Raw genomic sequence first — 19,590 nt, forward strand, 5'->3', positions numbered from 1 at the left:
GGACGGAAATGCCTTGTTGATGAGAGAGCTCAACAGAGAATGACCAGACTGGTTCAAGCAGTAACCCCTCTGTACAATTGTAGTGAGCAGAATAGCATCTCAGAATGCACAACACATCTAACCTTGAGGCGGATGAGCTACAACAGTAGAAAACCATGTTGGGCACTTTATTAGGACCATAGTGTTCCTAATAAAGTGCTTAGTGAGTGTAAATCTGATCACACTGATTTGGTTTGCGATGCATTCCAGACAAAACAGTCAAGTGTAAAAGCATCTGGATGTTAAAGCAACATATGTAAACTTTACTCTGCCCAAATAGCGCTACGTCAGCATGGGGAAAACTGGTAACACAACAGCTGTACCGAGTATTTGTATGGGTCAATAAACATTAACAAAGTAAGAAACGGATGCACAATGTAGGAGAGACTGAACTTTTTTTTTATTTATTTGATGCCAATCACTGATGAAACTTAACTAAACTAAACACTGACAATAAGGATAACTGACACGCATGGACATATCTTACCTACGACAAGCCCTGAGGGCAAAAATGCAGTGTGCACACACAGATACTGTACGCACGCACGGGACAGTTGCTTGGTATCAAATAATAAAACACATCTTTTAAATTCGCTCCCTGGCATTAGCATAATCACGGAAAATAACTCGTTTTATTTGCATGAAGAGCGGGAACTGTAGATCGGATTTGTATCCATTTGGCTGACACATTGATGTGGCCAAGTGTAAATGGAATGTGCTGATTCAATCAGATGGCAATCCGATCAGTAAAAAGCATTAAGTGACCAAGTGTAAATACCCCCTAATGACATGACCCCTTTAATTATTTAAAACCTGTAGCTAATGGTCAACTGTTAGCTGCCCTGCAATTAGAAAAAAATAAAAAAACTTACTGAAGGGAGATGTTTACAGAGAATTGTTTCTATATTCAGAATATTCTCTTAGGAACTGTACATACAATTTGTCAATAAAACCAATTTGTACTGAAAGGAGCCAGACACCCTATTTTAAAAAGCAGCCATTTTTTGGTCAAACCTTTCTTCCTGAAGAAGGGAGCATTGCTTGTGTCAGTCTAACTTTGCAGGCTTTTTGTAGGGTGGAGGCTCAGATGTTGAGCGGACCAAGAAGAAGCGCCGTGGGGACCGTTACTCTGTGCAGACGTCACTGATTGTAGCGGCCCTGAAGAAACTGCTCCCCATTGGTCTCAACATGTGCTCTCCTGCAGATCAAGAGCTCATAAACATGGCCAAGATCCGCTACTCCCTGGTAAAAAAAACAACAAAAAAACGTCATTTGAGTAGTGTTAAATGTGCTCACATTTAAGCTATAACTCTTATACTTTGTATTGAATCATATTATTTTTCGACATCTTGTTTATGTGTGTTATAGAAAGACACAGATGAGGAAGTAAGGGAGTTTCTGCAGAATAACCTTCATCTACAGGGCAAGGTAAGAACAGACACAGTCAAGTAAAGAATCAATCTCATTCAGTATAATATTGGTGAATGCATTTAAGCATTGCTCTCTGTAGGTGGAGGACCCTTCCATGCGCTGGCAGATGGCTCTGTATAAAGAGACCTCAGGTAAAGCTGAAGATGCTGATGCACCAGAGAAGGTTGTGAAGAGAGTCCAGGAAGTTTCTGCTGTTCTCTACCACCTTGAGCTGGTGAGGCCCGTTCACAGTTCCCAAACGTTATTCACAAACTTTTATACCCATGACAAGTATGTGATGAAGTCATGGCATTTCTTGCTCTCTCTGTCCCTGCTCTTAATCCTTCCATCAGACTGAGCACCCATACAAGTCTAAGAAGATGGTTTGGCACAAGCTTCTGTCCAAACAGCGCCGTAGGGCAGTGGTGGCCTGCTTCAGAATGACACCACTGTACAACATCCCTAGGTATCAACACACACAGCCTTACACTTAGCTCTCTCTTTGGCTGTAAGATCAATTCCAGGAGTAAGATGGGTCATTGTCACAAATGTAATTCCTCGCAATCAGTTGTTTATGACAAAGTACTGTATCTTTCATTCCCTCCAGGCACCGGGCATCTAACATGTTCCTTGATGGATACAAGCGCAACTGGATTGAAAATGAGGGCTACTCGTTTGAAGACAAAATGATAGATGACTTATCTGTAAGTCTGTTCTTCCTGCATGTCTGAGCAGTAGATTGAGTTCAAGTCTTTTTAGCAAATAAGTTCACTCAGTGGCCATCTTTGGAATGCACCCGGGGAGCTATTTTCTATGTAATCAAGCGGCTCCTATCTACATGAATGGGGAAAGACCGAAATCTCCAAAACGTTTGGTCAAGATTAAGATCAAAGAACATTTCAAATCAGCAGTAAAATCTGCCAAAACTGTTATCATAAATTAAAATTGTGCTTTTTTTTTTTTAACCTCAGATTAAACTAAAAACAAAAATTTCCCAGCTTGTGTAGCTAATGGAAATGCGCGTTCTCAAGTTGATTGACAGGTGATGTCTGTATCTAAAAGGTGATTGGCTCTTTTACATCTAAGACGGGGCTTCCTTTCTACATCCGTTGACCGTTCCAATTTCTCCCATTCATTTTAATAGAAGTGACCCATCTCTGCTAAATAGTCTCTGGTTTAGTTTGCTCATAATGTAGTGCTGGTTTTTATAGAAAGCCATGGAGCAGGAAGAGGAAGAAGAGGAAGAAACTGAAACAAAACCGGACCCCCTTCATCAGCTCATCCTTCATTTCAGCCGCACCGCTCTCACCGAGAAAACGTGAGCAAATCCCTTCGTTCTCATTTGGTGAATGGACTGTTTGTTGCATTGTGTTTTTCTTCAATTATCATGTTTATGTAGTCTCACATTTGTTTCATTCTCACTGCAGTAAACTTGAAGTGGATCATTTGTACATGTCATATGCTGATATTATGGCAAAAGTAAGTTTCATATATTTGACTTTCTGAAGGTCTTTTGTATATGTGCTGTGGGTTTCGAAGTCCACATTTAAAATCTGGGATTCTAAGTCTTAAATTAAACCTGGAAATGGAAAAAAAAAGTTTTGGGATTAAAAAGAAAATTTAACAATGAAATGTAATCATGTAAAATGAAATATTTAAGATTCAACACTTTTTCTAGTTCACTAATAAATAAGCAAATTTAAGACAATAACCATACCAATACACATACACATAACATATGCATAAAATAACAGATTCTTAAGATAAAACATGTCTTACATACAAAAGTCTTCTTTATGTTAAAAATCAAGAAATTCATAATAATAAAAATACTGGAAAAGTTAAATCTAAAGGAAATGTGTATACTCAGGGCATTTAATACTTTAAATAATTTCATTAAAAAGTTTTAACATTTTTGCACAAACAATTGTAGTCCATGCCAGCTTGAGAGCATGCTGTCATTTAAGCAAAAGGGGGACATATCTAATACTAAGAAATTCTAAAATTTCTAAATTCATTAAAATACGTTTTTAAATTCAAATTTCACTCAAATTGTTACGGCTGATAAAATAATTTGTAATTATTTTTGATTATTATTATTATTAAATTAGGAAAATACAAGCATTTTCATAAGTGTACTCAGGACTTTTAAACCCCACCATATATGTTCTTATTTATGTCGGTTGCGAGCTGGCGATCCAGTGCTAAAGAAGCTCACTCCTCTTGTCTCTCTGCACAGAGCTGCCACATTGGTGAGGAGGACGAAGGGGGAGAGGAGGGGGGTGACGAGTCATCCTTTGAGGTGCGACAGACAGAGATGGTATGGGGGGGCCTGGGGCTGGGGCCATGGGAGTCAGTGGAGCCAACAGCTACAGCTATAGCTCCTGCCACGCACTGAGTGAACACACCTAAAACCACTGCACCCTGCACAGTCATGACTCTCCTACATCTATATCTGTCTGTCTCTTACTGTCCTTTTTTTTTCATTCTGTATCACTCATCCTTTCCTTCCACACCTCTCTCTAGCTGTTTTCCATTTCTCTACCTGTTATTCTCTATACTTGTTGTGGACTGATCTGTGCACTCCTTTGCTTGACTCTGAGTCTTTGGGGGGGAATTCACTATGAATGAATTGCGCCCACTGATAGCGTTGTTTATTTGCACATGCTGTCTGCATTGTCTTAGTACCCAGAGTTATACAAATCAGGTAATAGTGCAAACATGCCAAAAAAATTATTGCTGGACGCAGTTTGCGTGGAACAATTTCTCATTTTGCAAGCCAGATATGAATGCCAATTTGTAGAGGATACAACAAACTACTACAATCTGGTATACTATGCAGGGACTTTACAGCATCACCCCACTGCAATACAAACATCCGAATTGGCTATTTAAAATGCCAAAAGTGCACCAGACTACACTGCACACCTGGATAAATGCTCAGTTATAGTGCTCTTCTCCATCAAACAAATATCCCTTTTTAACAAAACTCCATGTAATGCAAGTGTTAATAGCACAGTATTAATTGCTCCAGAAAAATAGAGCTGACTTTTGTGAATTAGGTATAATCTAGAATAAGCCTAATTCACGTAGAAAGGAGGCATGTTGGTGCTAAAAAGTATGAGAGTGATTTTAATTTAAATACGTTGGTGCGGTTCAGATATAGCCTGGTTAAACTGGATTGTGAGTGGTTTTTGAAGAAGATGCAGGTTTTTGTGTTCAAATACCACACACAAAAGTGGTGCTGTTTATTGTTTGTTTAGTGAATTCGCCCCTTTGTCTTTTCATCAGTCTTAAAAGTGTCTGTATTGCATGACTTGAGCAAGTACAGAGAGATGGCTGCACACAAAACAGATTAAAAAAAACAGAACAAGACATGCTGAACACAGTTTGACAAAATTGTAGACGAAAAAAAAGGAAGCTAACAGAGGTGTGATGTGACCATAGATTTAGTTTTTCTTTTGCTTTCCTGCCAAGCTGGGAGACCAATAATGCAAAATATTGGCTCTTTTATCAACAGGATGACTCAGCCCTCAAAACTGCATTGTTGTTCTCTTGGACTACCTAGAGAAGTATTTTAGCACTGTAGATGATTTCTGCAGTGTGTGTTTGTGTGTGAGAATCTGTCAAGTACACACACATACACGCACCCTTACCCTTAACTGGTCTCCTAATACATTACCAATCCCACCTCTTCAGAACCCTGTCTGATTCATTTGTAGGCAGTCGCTTGTAGTTTGCATTCCTTTTGCATCTTACGTGTCTCAATGCTTTACTGACATACTGACCCAGTGGACAGTGACTTTTAAGTCCTGATGTGACTCAGATTCAGAAAATAAAACTACACCTCCTCAAAAAGATTCAAGTTCCATGTTAAGAAAATGTGGGAGTTATACTTTCTGGATTTAAATCAGGTCTGTATGTGTTAACCATGTGTGTTTCCAAAACCCTTTGTCTTCCCCTCTGTACTCACCAAAGACTACAGTAAAAGCCTGCACAGACACACAGAACATCACTTATGCAAATGAAAACACATTCAACTTGCCTTACATTTGAAAACAGGTAATAAAAACACATTCCATACATTTCAAATAAAATCAACACATAATTCTGTCATACATTTGGTAGGACATGGCCTGGCTCTCAGGGCAGGGTGGGAGTGGGTGGGGCTTTTTGCTGGGGTTGAGTGGGTAAAAGGCTTGGGTGCTTTTATTGGTGGGTTCAGCTTTAAAAGCAGCTAGCTTGATGGGTTGGTGCGTTGTATGTACTTGTTTAATCCTTTTTGTCAACAGGATATCATCACCTCCAAATTTCAAATGGCTTACTTCAGTTAACATTTTGCTTAACACTACAGAGAGCTATTTCTTCATACTTCAAAGGATATAAATCGATGTACTACGGCAATATATGAGGACAATATGAGAGGACTTTTAAATAGTTTTAAATTTAAATGTTAAACATTTTTATTTTAAATATTAATTTTATTACTTCTAGTTCGAAAATGCCTTTCTTATGCCTGACGTCCTTCTGCTTAGCTGTTATGTCATAAGAAATTGTAAGAAAGTGCAGCACCCAGCTAATGTGGTTAAAACAGAGGGACAAGCCAGTGTGTTCATGATATGGTTACAGTATGTTCAGTGTTATAGTGAGAGCAGGTGTGCTTGCTGTAGTCTAACGTTTGTGTCAGTCAGCAAACGTGAACTGCTCAAAAAACGGACACATGACTAACTGCACTTGTGTTTTGTGAACAGAGAGAAGGAGTGTGTGAGATGTGTGTGCTTTGTGTGTGTATGTATGTGCAAATGTACATCAAATAAGAGCTTTTTTTTTTTTTTTGTTTTTTTTTTTTTAGCTTAAATCAGGCTAAAAACTGCATTTTTCTGTTTGGTCCAGCTAATGCATGAGTAAAAGCTGTTCAGTTTTGGAGAAGTTAATTGAAACTGTAGCTTCCCAAGCTTCAAGCTGCTCTTAACTTAAAGTAGTTAAAATACAGTCAAGCTACTCTTTTTAAAAAAGAACACTACGAGCTACTAACAAAATGTAGTTACAAGTAAAATGTACTTACTCTGAAGCAATTTAAAGAAGAAAATTTTTTTAGGTACATAACATGTGGATGATGTTAATTTAATTCTGCAATTAGAAGTTCTGATTCTGATCAGAATTCCTGATAATAATACATTTAATTAGGGTAACATAAAATAAATAGTGACAACATTAAATTGAACCTAAATTTATGCTTAACATACACTAATAAATCTAGAAAACACCCTATTTTATGTAACTGAATCAAGATGATAGTGATAAACAGCAGCAATTAACTAAATAGTTTGCTTTAAAAAAGACAACTGTGACTTCTGCTACAGTCCCTCTATGGCTGTGCAGGGCTCAAATGAGTCAGTGAATCATTTATGTGAACTAGTTCATTTACATAAACCATTTGAAAGAACTGACTCAGATGAATTGGAGTTCCCAGTGCTACATATAAGTGAATCATTGAGAGAGAGAGGACATCCTTAAAACAAGATACATTTACTTGAGATGCAAAATGTCATGAGATATTAAGTGTTTTTTATTAGATATTAAGGTTTCTGCTTAAAAAAAAATAACCTTAAACCTAAATGAAAATAAGTTTATTTTTCTTACCCCAATGGGAAATAGTTTTTCTTGGTTTAACCATAAACGTCACTAAATTTAGTTAGATTTCTCTAAAAATAAGTCTTATTATCTTACACAATTTTTCTTCTCAAGTAAATTTATCTTGTTTTAAGGATATTTATTTATTATTATTATTCATTACTGTTGAACATTGCTATTTCTCACTTTAATTTTTCTAAAGGGGGCATGTCTCTCCCCTATACTGTCTCTGGTAGACATAATCTTTTAATAACAAGAAATTTGCTCAGGGAGTGTTCAGAGAGCTACCAAATGCAAAACAGCATAAAGGACTTTAAAAAACATAATTCATAGATAAGATTCTCATTATTATTATGTTTGTATATAGTGTCTAAGTTGCACACTTTAAATTGAAGATTATAGAAAATGGAACTCAGTAGAGATCATCAGCATGCAAAAAAAAAAGGTGAAGAATTTTTTGTTTAGGACACACATTTTTGCTTGGTAAATGTGTGTGAGCCTTTGTGTGTGTTTATGTTTGGTGATGGGGGCAGGGGTGTGTGTACCCTGGCATCCTGTTGACAACTCTGTCTGGTCTAACAGGAGAAGGAGATGGAAAAACAGAGGCTTCTTTACCAACAGTCACGCCTACATAATCGTGGAGCAGCTGAAATGGTGCTACAGATGATCAGTGCCTGCAAAGGTGCACACACACACACACACACACACACACACAAATAAAACCATGCCAAGTACATTAAGATAGCACACATCCAAAATATTTTAAATTTCATGGTCTGTAAAAAGCAAATAGGTACATCATACAGCTTATACACTGTGTCTTTACCTTCATTACTAAACCATTGCACAAGAATTTAGTCAAATATTAGAATTGTGTCTTTAAATGTGTCACAGGAGAAACAGGAGCCATGGTGTCCTCTACTCTCAAACTTGGCATCTCCATCCTCAATGGTGGCAACAGTGATGTTCAGCAGGTCAGCCGATACCATTCTCCCTATTTGTGCAAATAATGTACTTGTCACATACAAAGTTACCATGTTATGCTTAGGACAAATGTGTCTGCCCACCTGATAATGAATGCTGAAATGAAAATTGTTCTCGCATTGCCTGACCAAACAATTTACAACCTTTTAACCCAATGCAACATTGACTCCACTCTTGTGATGTCTTTGTAACAGAGAATGTTAGACTACTTGAAGGACAAGAAAGATGTCGGCTTCTTTTTGAGCTTACAGGCCCTTATGCAAACCTGCAGGTGAATGTCCATTACTTTTATTTCTATTTTGTTTTGAAGTTTTTGTAACATTCTAAGTACCACACAATATGGCCAAAAGAACACCCCCTTCTTATTAACGGGTTTGGCTATTCCAGTAGTTTCTGTGAGAACTAAGCTTAATGCTGCTCAATGCAAGGACTTTCTTGCAAATTGTGTGCTTCAAACTTTGTGGCAACTTTTTGGGGATGGGTCCTTGTCTTTTCCAGCATGTCAGTGCCCTTGTGCACATAACGAGGTCTATAAAGACTCGTGGTTTTACTGAGTCTGGTGTGGAAGATCTTGACTGGCCTGCAGAAAGCCCAGACCTGAGCCTCTATGAGGACCTTTGGGTTGAATTGGAACACTGACTGTGAGCCATGTCCCACTGCCCAACATCAGTGCCTGACCTCACTGATGCTCTTGTGTCTGAATGGGAGCAGATCCTTGCTGCCTTGCTCCAGCATCAAGTAGAAAGCTTTACCAGAAGATTTGAAGCCGTTATAGCAGCAAATTAAGGGATTAATACTTTTATAATGAAATTAAATTTTCAACAAGCACATATGGGTTTGGTGCTTGGGTGCCCACATACTTTTGGCCATATAGACCTGTTTCATGTGACGTCACTGTATGACCGCGTCGCCATGTTTGTGACCCAAATTTCATATACTGTACCTTCAGTGTGCTGCTCCGTGGGATGCGACAAAAGCCTTCTTCAGAAGTTAAAAGAAGCTCTTACATTCATACAGATGGGATCATCACAGACATTGTGTAATAATGTGACCAAATCAGACCAGAAAACAACACAAAAACATTTGTAACTTCTGAATGAGAGATGTTTACGGTGATGTACCGGTGGGCGTGTGTACTCACTGGTCACACATCAGACCACCATGTACAGAGATGAATCGTGAATAAAATACATTTTAATGTACGCGAAAGACCAGTTTGGCAATATTTATGCTGTCTTAAGACCTCTATAAACTTTTCATGGGACTTGCCATGGATCAAAGGCAATTGTTTTCTTTACACAGATGATATTTTATTATTCATCTCTGACCCCTCTAGATCTATGCATTGCTTCCACAGAATTATTCATTCCTTTTCTAAGTTTTTAGGATATAGAGTCAATTGGTCTAAAGCTTTGGCTCTGACAGCGTACTGCCCAGTAACGGCTTTCCAGCCAGGCGCTTTCCAGTGGCCCAAACAGGGCATTAAGTATTTGGGCATTTAATTAGAGTTAATTTTGACTTCTTAATAAAGCGGTTTTCGAGTGATGTGGACAGATGGGCTTCATTACATTTATCGATGATTGGGAAGGTTAATGTTATTAAAATGAATTGTATTCCAAAATTCAATTACTTGCTGCAGTCTCTCCCTGTAGATGTCTCCTTCTCTTATTTCAAGCAATTTGATAGCATAGCAAAGTCCTTCATTTGGAATGGTAAGCGTCGCAAATTACATTTCAATAAGTTACATAGGCCGATTGACAAAGTTGGGCTAGGCCTACCCAAGATTTTATTTTATTATTATGCAGACATTTAGACATAGTGTCGCTTCCACCTGAGAGAGCCCCTCCCTGGTTCTGTATAGAACAGGAAGTTCTTGCCCCTATTTCGCCATTGCAGAGCCTTTCTATCAAATTAATCGGAGAGTTTAAGTTACATCCCATTATCCTGCATTTGCATTCAGTATGGACAAAAGTGTCCAGACTGTTTAATTCGGACATTTTTTTAAAATGTTGCCTCGAGCATATGGCTGAACCCCAAATTATGCATCAACAAGTACCCTTTTTGCTGGTCAGAGTGGATTGGGAGGGGGGTTACTACACTCATGACCTACAGTATATGAGAGTGGAGTGTTGAGAGCCTTTCAAAATTTGGTTAAACTTTTTGGGATTACTAGATCTCAGTTCTATAAGTATTTACAGTTGCGCCACCTGCTCTGTACCGTTTTTGGGAGTGGTTTACACCCCCCTAAAGCGGCAGATACTCTGGGAGTGGTGATTACTGCTTTTGGAAAAGGTCATGAGGCATCAGTGTATTACTCCTTACTAATTAAGAGTCTGTGAGATGGAACTTCATCTTCTCTTAGGAGATTATGGGAGAAAGATCTAAACTTGGCATTGGAGGAGGGAGTGTGGGTTATGATTCTAAAAAATGTCAAATCTGCATCTAGAGATGCAAGGGTTCGCTTATGCAATTTAAGATTTTATATAGAGTCTATTGGACCCCCTCTGCGTAGGCTTGGTCTTAAAGACACACCCACCTGCTGGCGATGTCAGTCAGAAGATGGAGACATAACCCATGTCTTTTGGGGATGTGTTAATATTCAAGAGTTTTGGTTGAGGATTCAGAGTTTTATGTGTGAGGTTTTGGCCTCTCAAATTTTATTTTGTCCCAGACTCTGTATTTTAGGAGATGGGGCAGTCATTAATTTGGAGAATAAGCACGTGAAAAACTGGGTCCTAACTAGTATTACGATTGCCAGACAGATCATTTTAAGGAGTTGGAAGTCGGCTGGAGTGCCCCCATTTCAGGAGTGGTGTTCAGAGATGGCCAGAGTGGCAGCTCTTGAGGAGGGGGTATCCAGAAGACTGGGGAGGCTAGAACTGTTTGTGAAGAAGTGGAGCAGATATCTGTATTTTTTTGGAGGGCTCTCTGGGAGGGACAGTGGAGAGAGGTGTAGGGATGTGTGTGATTAGTTTATTATTTATTTTATTTTTATTTTATTTTATTTATTTATTTATTTTTGTTGTGTTATATAATTATGTGACCACTGGAGTGTTGTTGAGGGTTGGGTGGGGGATTGGCGGGGATAGTGAGGGTTAAATATTGATTCTGTATATATATGTTCTGCTGTTCATATTTAATAGATGAATCAATAAAAATGTTAATCGCAAAAAAAAAAGCAATTGTTTATGTTTTTCTTGATATCGCCTCATGGGTGTTTTCCCATTCACCCGCCATTGTGTCCTCCCACTGATGGTCACAAATATGGTGGCTGCGAGGAAAGTGACATCACTGAAACAGGTCAATAGTGAATCAGCCCATTTACATGCACACCAATACGCACACCAATATTAAATGACATGAGATTTGAAATAATCGAGTTATTCTCAGCTTTTGACGTCAAACCGTGAAAAGGCATGCACACATTGGATAAGCCGGTAAGAACGCTGGTAAAGCATTCATGCAATGCAAAATGGGGGTAATGGGCAAAACTCTACCCTCATCGATGGTTTATTCTTAAGCTGTTTATAACCTTACACCAATTAAGGAAAGCAGTTTAATGCGTTTACATGACCGCACATATTGTCAGTTTATTAAGCATAATTAGTGTAAGAACGTGCATGTAAATGCGCTCTATGTCTCTTTGATAGTTATTGTTGTGAACTAAAGGATAACAATATTTGCAACAAAGAGTGCCCTTTAAAGTGTTGCTATAGGGATTTGGCAGACTGTAGATATTGTTCTGTGTAAATATGGAATTATGTGTATTGACAGTGTTCTGGACCTGAATGCGTTTGAGAGGCAGAATAAGGCTGAGGGGCTTGGGATGGTGTCTGAGGAGGGCTCCAGTGAGTTTTGCCACATACCACTGACATCACAGACCAACATCATCTTCCCATTGCATGTCTCTTCACAGTTTTTATCTCATGACATTTTTTTGAACTGAAAAAAAATATCCTTGTGTGCAAGATCTATTCACACCAAGTCTGAATTTTCAATGCTGAAACATTCATGACAAGTATTTTCCTCCCCTAGGGCTAGGATGCAATAAAGATAAAAGGGAAAGGCTTCTGCTCAACCATCAGACCAGAGAACACAGAGCATAAATTCAAAAATAATTTATTATTGTGAATAGATATTTTCAAAATGCAGCAGGGAAAAGGACTTCAGGTTGACCCCTGGCCCAAAATAACAAACAAAACAATCTAGTAAAATAAAAAGAAATAAATAACCTGGAAATATGAAAATTAAAGAAAGATACAGATAAACTTAAAATCCAACTAAACAGGCAGGTCACTCCTACAAACCTGACTACTTTAAAGGCAGAACACTAGTCGTGGTGTTCAAGTGTTAAATCACAAACTGCATATGAAGTTACTGCTCTTAGAACTAACTCAGACAGAGAAGACGTAACACAAGTGATCATTATAAACTTGTGAAAATTGAACTTTGCACTACGACGAAAATTTTACTACAACAATCTTTTTTTATTATAATGTTGGATGCTGAACATTTATAATATTGTTTTTTAGAGTATGATGAAAATTCAGCATCAGATTTGAGCAAATTTGTTAGCGAATTTTTAGCCAAAATCTAATACTTGCCAGTAGTTTATTCACAGACTTGGTGTGAAATAGCCAAAAAAACTGCATAGTATTGGTCAGAATTAACATTTCTTATTTGTATTAATACAGTTAATATTTTCACATATATTACTGTGGTAAAGATTGATAGATTATACATCATGTGTCCAATGTATCATGTCTATATTACTAAATTTTTTGGCCCCACAGGGAATGTTACCACTGTTTAATCTTTGTTGCATACAGAACCCTCATAAGTGTATCTGTTCATATTAATCTGTTATATTTCCCAAGCCAGAAGCCTACAGTCTTCGGTGTCCAACTCACTGCCTGTCTCTCTTTCTCTCTACCACCATCATTCCATCCCCAACCTGCCCCGTATCTCTCCTTCTTTCCTCCCTTTTGTTTTTCAGACATCAGGCTAGAACGTGGTAAATAATAATTTCTCTCTAAATATTTATCATCAGTACCTCTTTCCTTCTGTCCCATCTCCTCCTGTCTTCCTCCTTTTTTCAGCTCTTATATTGTGAAGATCTCCTTTTTTTTTTTTTTTGGCGTGTAGTTTACCTGCATTTCATTTCGTGCTCAAGGGAACTTAAAGGGATAGTTCACCCAAAAATGAATTTGGTCATACTTTACCTCATGTTGTTCCAAACCCATATGACTTTCTTTCTTCCATGGAATGCAAAGGGAGATGTTAAGCAAAATGTTAGCATCAGTCATTATTCTCATTCATTGTATGGAAAAAAAGATTGAATAAAAGTGAATGGTGGCTGAAGTTGTCAGTCCCTGACATTCTGCTTAGCATCTCCCTACGTGTTCCGCCGAAGAAAGTCATACAGGTTTAGAACAACATAAGTGAGCAAATGATTAATTTTCACTTTCAAATCATTCCTTTAAAAGATAACTCTTCAGTCATTGTCATGGTTTGGGGGTTTATTTTTACAACCAGTGTCTTTATGAGTCTGTAAAAACAGACAGTTCCATATCACATTTTGGCAATTCCAAACAATCTATCATGAATCTTTCAATTTTATGACATTCTTAATAAAATCTTATTGAAATGCAATGGCTGTAAAGTTTCTTTGCTGTTTGCCCTTGAGTGCACCATGACAGATCTGCTGTAACTCCAACATTCATTGACTGATCACTGATTGAAAGTAAAGAAAAATATTTTTTCTTTCTTTTCTGATCAGTTTTCTCTGAGGAAATCACAAACCCATGAAATGATATGCAGTTTAAAGAAACTAAGAACTCCTAAACCCCTTTATCCACTGAGATGAGCCATATATCATTATTTGAATACTCCGCTCAAATAATGAGGTGCCATGGAAACTTTAAAAATCAAAGCATCTGACAAGGCACAGTACAAGAATAATATAAATAGTAGACAATAGTAATGCTAATAGACCGTAGGCAATGTTAGAAATTAGTTTAGATTAATTCATTAGTCATCAGAAAAATTACAAATCTTTCATTTTATTCTTCCATCCATTCATATCCCAGATTTGCTCCCAAAAAAGTTATTTTATTTTGTTCTTTACTTCATTTATGTTTCAGCTTTATGGAGAGCATTCCAAAGTGAAGGTCTTTCGAATTAAAGCAAATAAATAGAACTGAACTGACTTTTAAAATAATAACTCATTAACAATCATTTGTGTTTTATAGTCATATGGTGTATATCCTCCTAACCAATTGATCAAACTTAGATTTCTGCCTTTTAAAACTAGATGGCCAAAATTGAATGCATGATAAACACGGATATTGTATAGACATAACAAATTTGGGGATTGTAATTGGTGGTGTTTTAACGACACAGCTGGTGTATTCTTAAAAATGTAACAAGTAACGTCTGTTTTTCTTAATCTAGTTGTTACTTTTTGGTGAAGTTTTTCAAAATTTTTCAATGTTCAATTCTTGTTTAAAAGCTAACCTCATTTTTCAGTATCGGACTGATACTGTATCTTGTGCACTAAACCTGTGTGATATGTATTATATGTATTAATTCAACCCCCCCGTTCTTCCGTTCCTCTTTTACTGTATATGGAAAATTCCACACGCAATTCATATGTGTCAGAATATAAGTGTATTTTTTTCTCCCTACAGTGAAATGGTAATACTTTTCTTCTATCAGTATTGTCAAGTCATTGTTTTCTCTTTTTTCATCTACACTCTCATGCCTTGCCATACAGAATATATACTGTAACAGTGCACATTACCCTCAATCCACCAGGGCACCAAACTCTTCTGGCTCCTCTCCACTTCCTCTCTCACACCTCCACGAGTATATGGAGTTCAGTAGATCTGTTTTGCATGATTGTGTCTGTGTGCTTTTTTTGGTTGGGTCCTGTCTGAGAAGACCTAAAATCTTCTCTGTCTATTTGTCACTGTTCTTCATGAAGGCCTCATCATGGAATGTCCAATTTTGTGTCCAGCTGTCTGCGTTGTTTTTCCGTGTTTCATGTCTTGGTCACATGTATATATATATATATAAACTGTCTGTAAACTGTGAATGTTGACATTTTCTTTGTGTGTCAGTTCTTTAATGTTTGTCTCTTCAAAGTGTTTTTTCAATGTGTGAACCATCAGACTTTGTGTGTGTCTACTAGTGTTGCCATTCTGGGAGAGTGGAGGGCTTTAGTCTGTTAATTAATTGTGGTCGTCAGGTTTCTGCCTCCCCTTCCCACATTTGCTGGTCTGCTCTGCAGTGAACAGCTAAACGGACGTGCAATAGCAGGTTTTTGTGGTTCTACTAACATGCTAATGGGGCTGGGAGTGCTATGAAGTGAATAAATTCACAGAACACACACACACACCCTATTCATCCTGAATACATTACATTTACATTTTACATTTACATTTATTCATTTGGCAGATGCTTTTATCCAAAGCGACTTACAAAAGAGGAAAACATAAGCGAATCGTCTTAAGGAGACAGTGGTATGAAAAGTGCTGTATTACAAAGTTTCACTAGCATCATAATAGTATTCAAAACAGACTAAATTGCAACAGGAAAAAAAAAAAACGTTCTGTTATTAAAGGAATAGTTAACCCCAAAATGAAATCTGTGTCATAATTCAATGACCATTGTGTCATTCCCAACTCATATCCTGTTTTTTTTTTATTTATTTTTTTTTATCTGTACAACTTTTTTAAGAGTGTACACACTCTTTTTTTGGCAGTTCATAGTGGCCTCGGCTGTCAACTCCATAAAGGAGAAAAAAACACCATAAAAGTTGTCCATAGGACTTGTGCTCTATATTCCAAGTCTTCTGAAGTCCTACTATAGTTTTTTTTGAGAAACAGACCAAAATGTAAGTTGTCATTTTGAAAAATGTGCACTCTGCTGTAGCTCACAAGTCGCACAGAAAATAAACTTAAAGCATTCAGGTTTGTTATTAAAAGTTTTTATTGATTCCATATAATATATATATATATATATATATAAAATAACAGAATATTTGGAATTACATTATATTATTTACAAGCCTTCCTCCCGAACATTAACCACCCCACCCCACCCCACCACCCAGCACACAGGTTTGTAATTATATGAGGTGAGTAAATAAGGACAGAATATCCTTTAATATAAATATATTTATTAAATCTAAAATATAGAATATCTCCACCATGAGACTGCTCCTGTTCTACTCTAGAGACATTTGACACTTATTTTCATGTCAACACAACCAGCTCTTTCCTCATTGTGTTTTACACATTAACAGTTGAAATCTTTGAAAATTATTTGAATACCTCTACAACTACATGGTATATCTGCTAACTCACCAATTTACTCAATGTGTTCAGAAGGCAACTGTAGTTCACACTCTCATACACACAGTAATGCACCCTATCTACATGATCTCTTCTCCAATGTTCATGCTGTGCATGTGTGTTTGCAATTTGTCCCTGTTTAGAGGAGAAAGTGATGGCGGATGATGAATTCACTTGCGACCTCTTCCGCTTCCTGCAGCTGCTCTGCGAAGGCCACAACAACGGTGAGTTTCCTGAGATCAAAGTTGCACATTTAAAGCATTTGAATATCTCCACCACCACTGCTGTTCTCTCACAAAAGCATTTAATTACAAGACAGTATTTTTTTTCCAAAGGATTATTTGTGATGGACCTAGTTGCTTTACAAATAAATTTGTAAAATGCTCAAGTATTTAAACACTGGCCTTCATTATCTCCCTCCAGACTTCCAGAACTATCTGCGCACACAGACAGGCAGTACAACCACAATCAACATCATCATCTGTACTGTTGACTATCTGCTCAGACTGCAGGTACAGCCTGGCTTCATCTCTCTCATCTGTCGTCCTCTAATCAAAATAGTATTTGCACACTTAAACCACACTTAATATATGAATGTAATTACATTATGAGGCTTTTCCACTGCACGGTACAGCTCAACTCGACTCGACTCTGCTCGCTTTTTGGGGGTTTTCCACTGTGGATAGTACCTGGTACCTGATACTTTTTTTAGTACTACCTCGGTCGAGGTTCCAAGTGAGCCGAGCCAATACTAAATGTGACGTCAAAACCCTGCAGATCACTGACTGATCAGAGAGAATCGTCACTACCAGCATCACTGGATTTGTGACACGGGACATCAACCCGCTAGTTTTAAATTTAGCAACAGCGACAGCAATATCATTTATTCACGTGACTTTCAAATTGTAAAAAAGAATTGGCTGTGCGCAAAACCACGGCATGGTCAATAAATGAGGTGCAGATGTTCCTCTAGTTAGCGACGAACAAAATGAAAAAGTCTTTCAGAAAGTGTCTCAGCTTTCACCGGACCCACCAACAGTGTAGGGAAAAGTTAAAAAAAAACTTAAAAGTGACTACAGAACAATCAAGGACCGCAACAGCCGGAGTGGTTCAAACAGAAGAAAGTGGAAGTGGTTTGAACAAATGGACGCTATCTATGACAATAGACCGGTGAGCAATGGGAGGGAGAGTGCCCTGGACTCGGCGTTGATGGAGTCCACGATAGAGGATGGTAAATTTTGTTATGTTAACTCTATATTCTGCTTGAAAGCTTCACTCTATTTAGTTGACCAGCTACTGGAAAGCTTGCTTCTGAAGCAACCAGGCCAATTTAACTGTTACATTTGTGTAAAATCACCATGCAACAACTGCTTTATGCAGCACAATGAGCTAGTAGCTAACAGCTAGCGTTCATGTTATTGTTTATGGTCAGTAATGTTTGTGTCGCGTTTAAGATGATGTCACGGCAGTAGAGGCGGCGCAACTATGACGATCAGCCTATAATCCCTCCCATGTTGAGGCGGCACTAAACTGCAGTGGAAAAGCAAGCTCAGAAAAGTAAAGCGAGCAGAGTCAAGTCGAGTCGGACCGTAACGTGCAGTGGAAAAATGCCATTAGATAAAAAAATATCAAACGAGTGGCATTTATTTTAAAGCAAGATAGCACAAGCACACTTTTTAAGCAAAACATATAGTTTCTTGGATATGATGTTTTATTTAAAATTAAGACAAAGGATATTTGGACACTTTCTGGTGGTCAAACATTAGGGGGAACATGTCCATATTTAATGTGATGAACTACACCTGTGGATACTCTGCTAGGACACCAGTATAAACTTAAGAGGATCTGACTTAATACATCAGCTAAAATTACCTTAAATTAATAGTTGTTCTGCTGCTGAACACAAACAATGATTTTTAGAAGAATATCTCAGCTCTGTAGGTCCATACAATGCAAGTCAACAGGGTACAAAACTTTGAAGCTCAAAAAGCATATAAAGGCAGCATAAAAATAACTCAGATGACTCCAGTGGTTAAATCCATATATTCAGAAGTGATATGATAGATGTGGATGAGAAACAGATACATATTTAAGTCTTTTTTAACTATAAAATCTCCACATTCATTTTCACTTTATTTTGTTTTTGGTGATTCACATTCTTCGTGCATATCACCACCTACTGTTCAGGGAGGAGAATTTATGGGAAGAGAGGACTTAAATATTGATCTGTTTCTCACCCACATCATATCACTTCTGAAGACATGAATTTAACCTCACTCTGTCTGTTCCATCACAGGAGTCTATCAGTGACTTCTACTGGTATTACTCTGGGAAGGATATTATTGATGAACCAGGCAAGAGGAACTTCTCTAAGGCAATGACAGTTGCTAAACAGGTCTTCAACAGCCTGACAGAGTATATTCAGGTACTAACATCACCATTTTGGTAAACTTAACATTGAGCTGTTTCAGAATTTATGAATTTACCATTCCCACCCACCCCATCTCCCTCTATCACTCTCTCTCTCTCTCTCTCTCTCTCTCTCTCTTTCTCTGTAAAATGTATATACTCTATAGGGTCCTTGCACTGGTAATCAACAGTCTCTGGCACACAGCAGATTGTGGGATGCCGTGGTGGGCTTCTTACACGTGTTTGCACACATGATGATGAAGCTAGCACAGGTAGGCATTTACATATTGAGCGCAATATGAGCAAGCTATCCTGTTAATTAATTTATTTCACCTAGAAGATCCTGGACAATTTAACTCTTTCATTTGGTTCTGTCATGACTGAAAATGAATCAGAGTGAATCAGTATATTCAATTTAGCATTAAAATAGTTCATCAGTCATGCCTAGTCTTGCCTAATCTAAAAGCAAAACAGAAGTTTCACCATCCTTTTACAAGGGAAATCCTATTGGGGGGAAAAGCATGGTCTTTGTCAGCAAGTATTGCTTTAAAGATGTTTGTGAAAAGACAATAAGGTATAAGAATATTAAAAAGGTGAGTTAAAAAAACAAGTGCAGAGTTTTGATCAGATGTTCCAAGAATCCCATGTCAAATGTTTTTAGTCCACAGTGGTCCATTGATTTGTGCAATAGAAAAATATTCAAATGCATGTAATTTTGTAAAATATATGAACATTAAAGATGCTGACTACCACCTCT

General features: G+C 37.7%; 1 protein-coding gene across 1 annotated transcript in view; it reads left to right on the forward strand.

Annotated features, from left to right (window-relative positions):
- ryr1b (ryanodine receptor 1b (skeletal)) overlaps positions 1-19,590 on the forward strand; it is a 149,659-nt gene that overhangs the window by 109,069 nt on the left and 21,000 nt on the right. The window contains exons 73-89 of the mRNA XM_051656671.1: positions 1,114-1,284; positions 1,408-1,467; positions 1,550-1,684; positions 1,803-1,915; positions 2,057-2,153; positions 2,661-2,767; positions 2,877-2,928; positions 3,689-3,751; positions 7,666-7,765; positions 7,978-8,057; positions 8,262-8,338; positions 11,842-11,915; positions 13,064-13,081; positions 16,568-16,648; positions 16,848-16,936; positions 18,721-18,849; positions 19,001-19,105. Coding sequence (XP_051512631.1) covers positions 1,114-1,284; positions 1,408-1,467; positions 1,550-1,684; positions 1,803-1,915; positions 2,057-2,153; positions 2,661-2,767; positions 2,877-2,928; positions 3,689-3,751; positions 7,666-7,765; positions 7,978-8,057; positions 8,262-8,338; positions 11,842-11,915; positions 13,064-13,081; positions 16,568-16,648; positions 16,848-16,936; positions 18,721-18,849; positions 19,001-19,105 — 1,551 coding nt within the window. The remainder of the gene's footprint in view (positions 1-1,113; positions 1,285-1,407; positions 1,468-1,549; positions 1,685-1,802; positions 1,916-2,056; positions 2,154-2,660; positions 2,768-2,876; positions 2,929-3,688; positions 3,752-7,665; positions 7,766-7,977; positions 8,058-8,261; positions 8,339-11,841; positions 11,916-13,063; positions 13,082-16,567; positions 16,649-16,847; positions 16,937-18,720; positions 18,850-19,000; positions 19,106-19,590) is intronic.

The sequence above is a fragment of the Myxocyprinus asiaticus genome, chromosome 26, assembly GCF_019703515.2.
Source record: "Myxocyprinus asiaticus isolate MX2 ecotype Aquarium Trade chromosome 26, UBuf_Myxa_2, whole genome shotgun sequence".
Classification (NCBI taxonomy): domain Eukaryota; kingdom Metazoa; phylum Chordata; class Actinopteri; order Cypriniformes; family Catostomidae; genus Myxocyprinus; species Myxocyprinus asiaticus.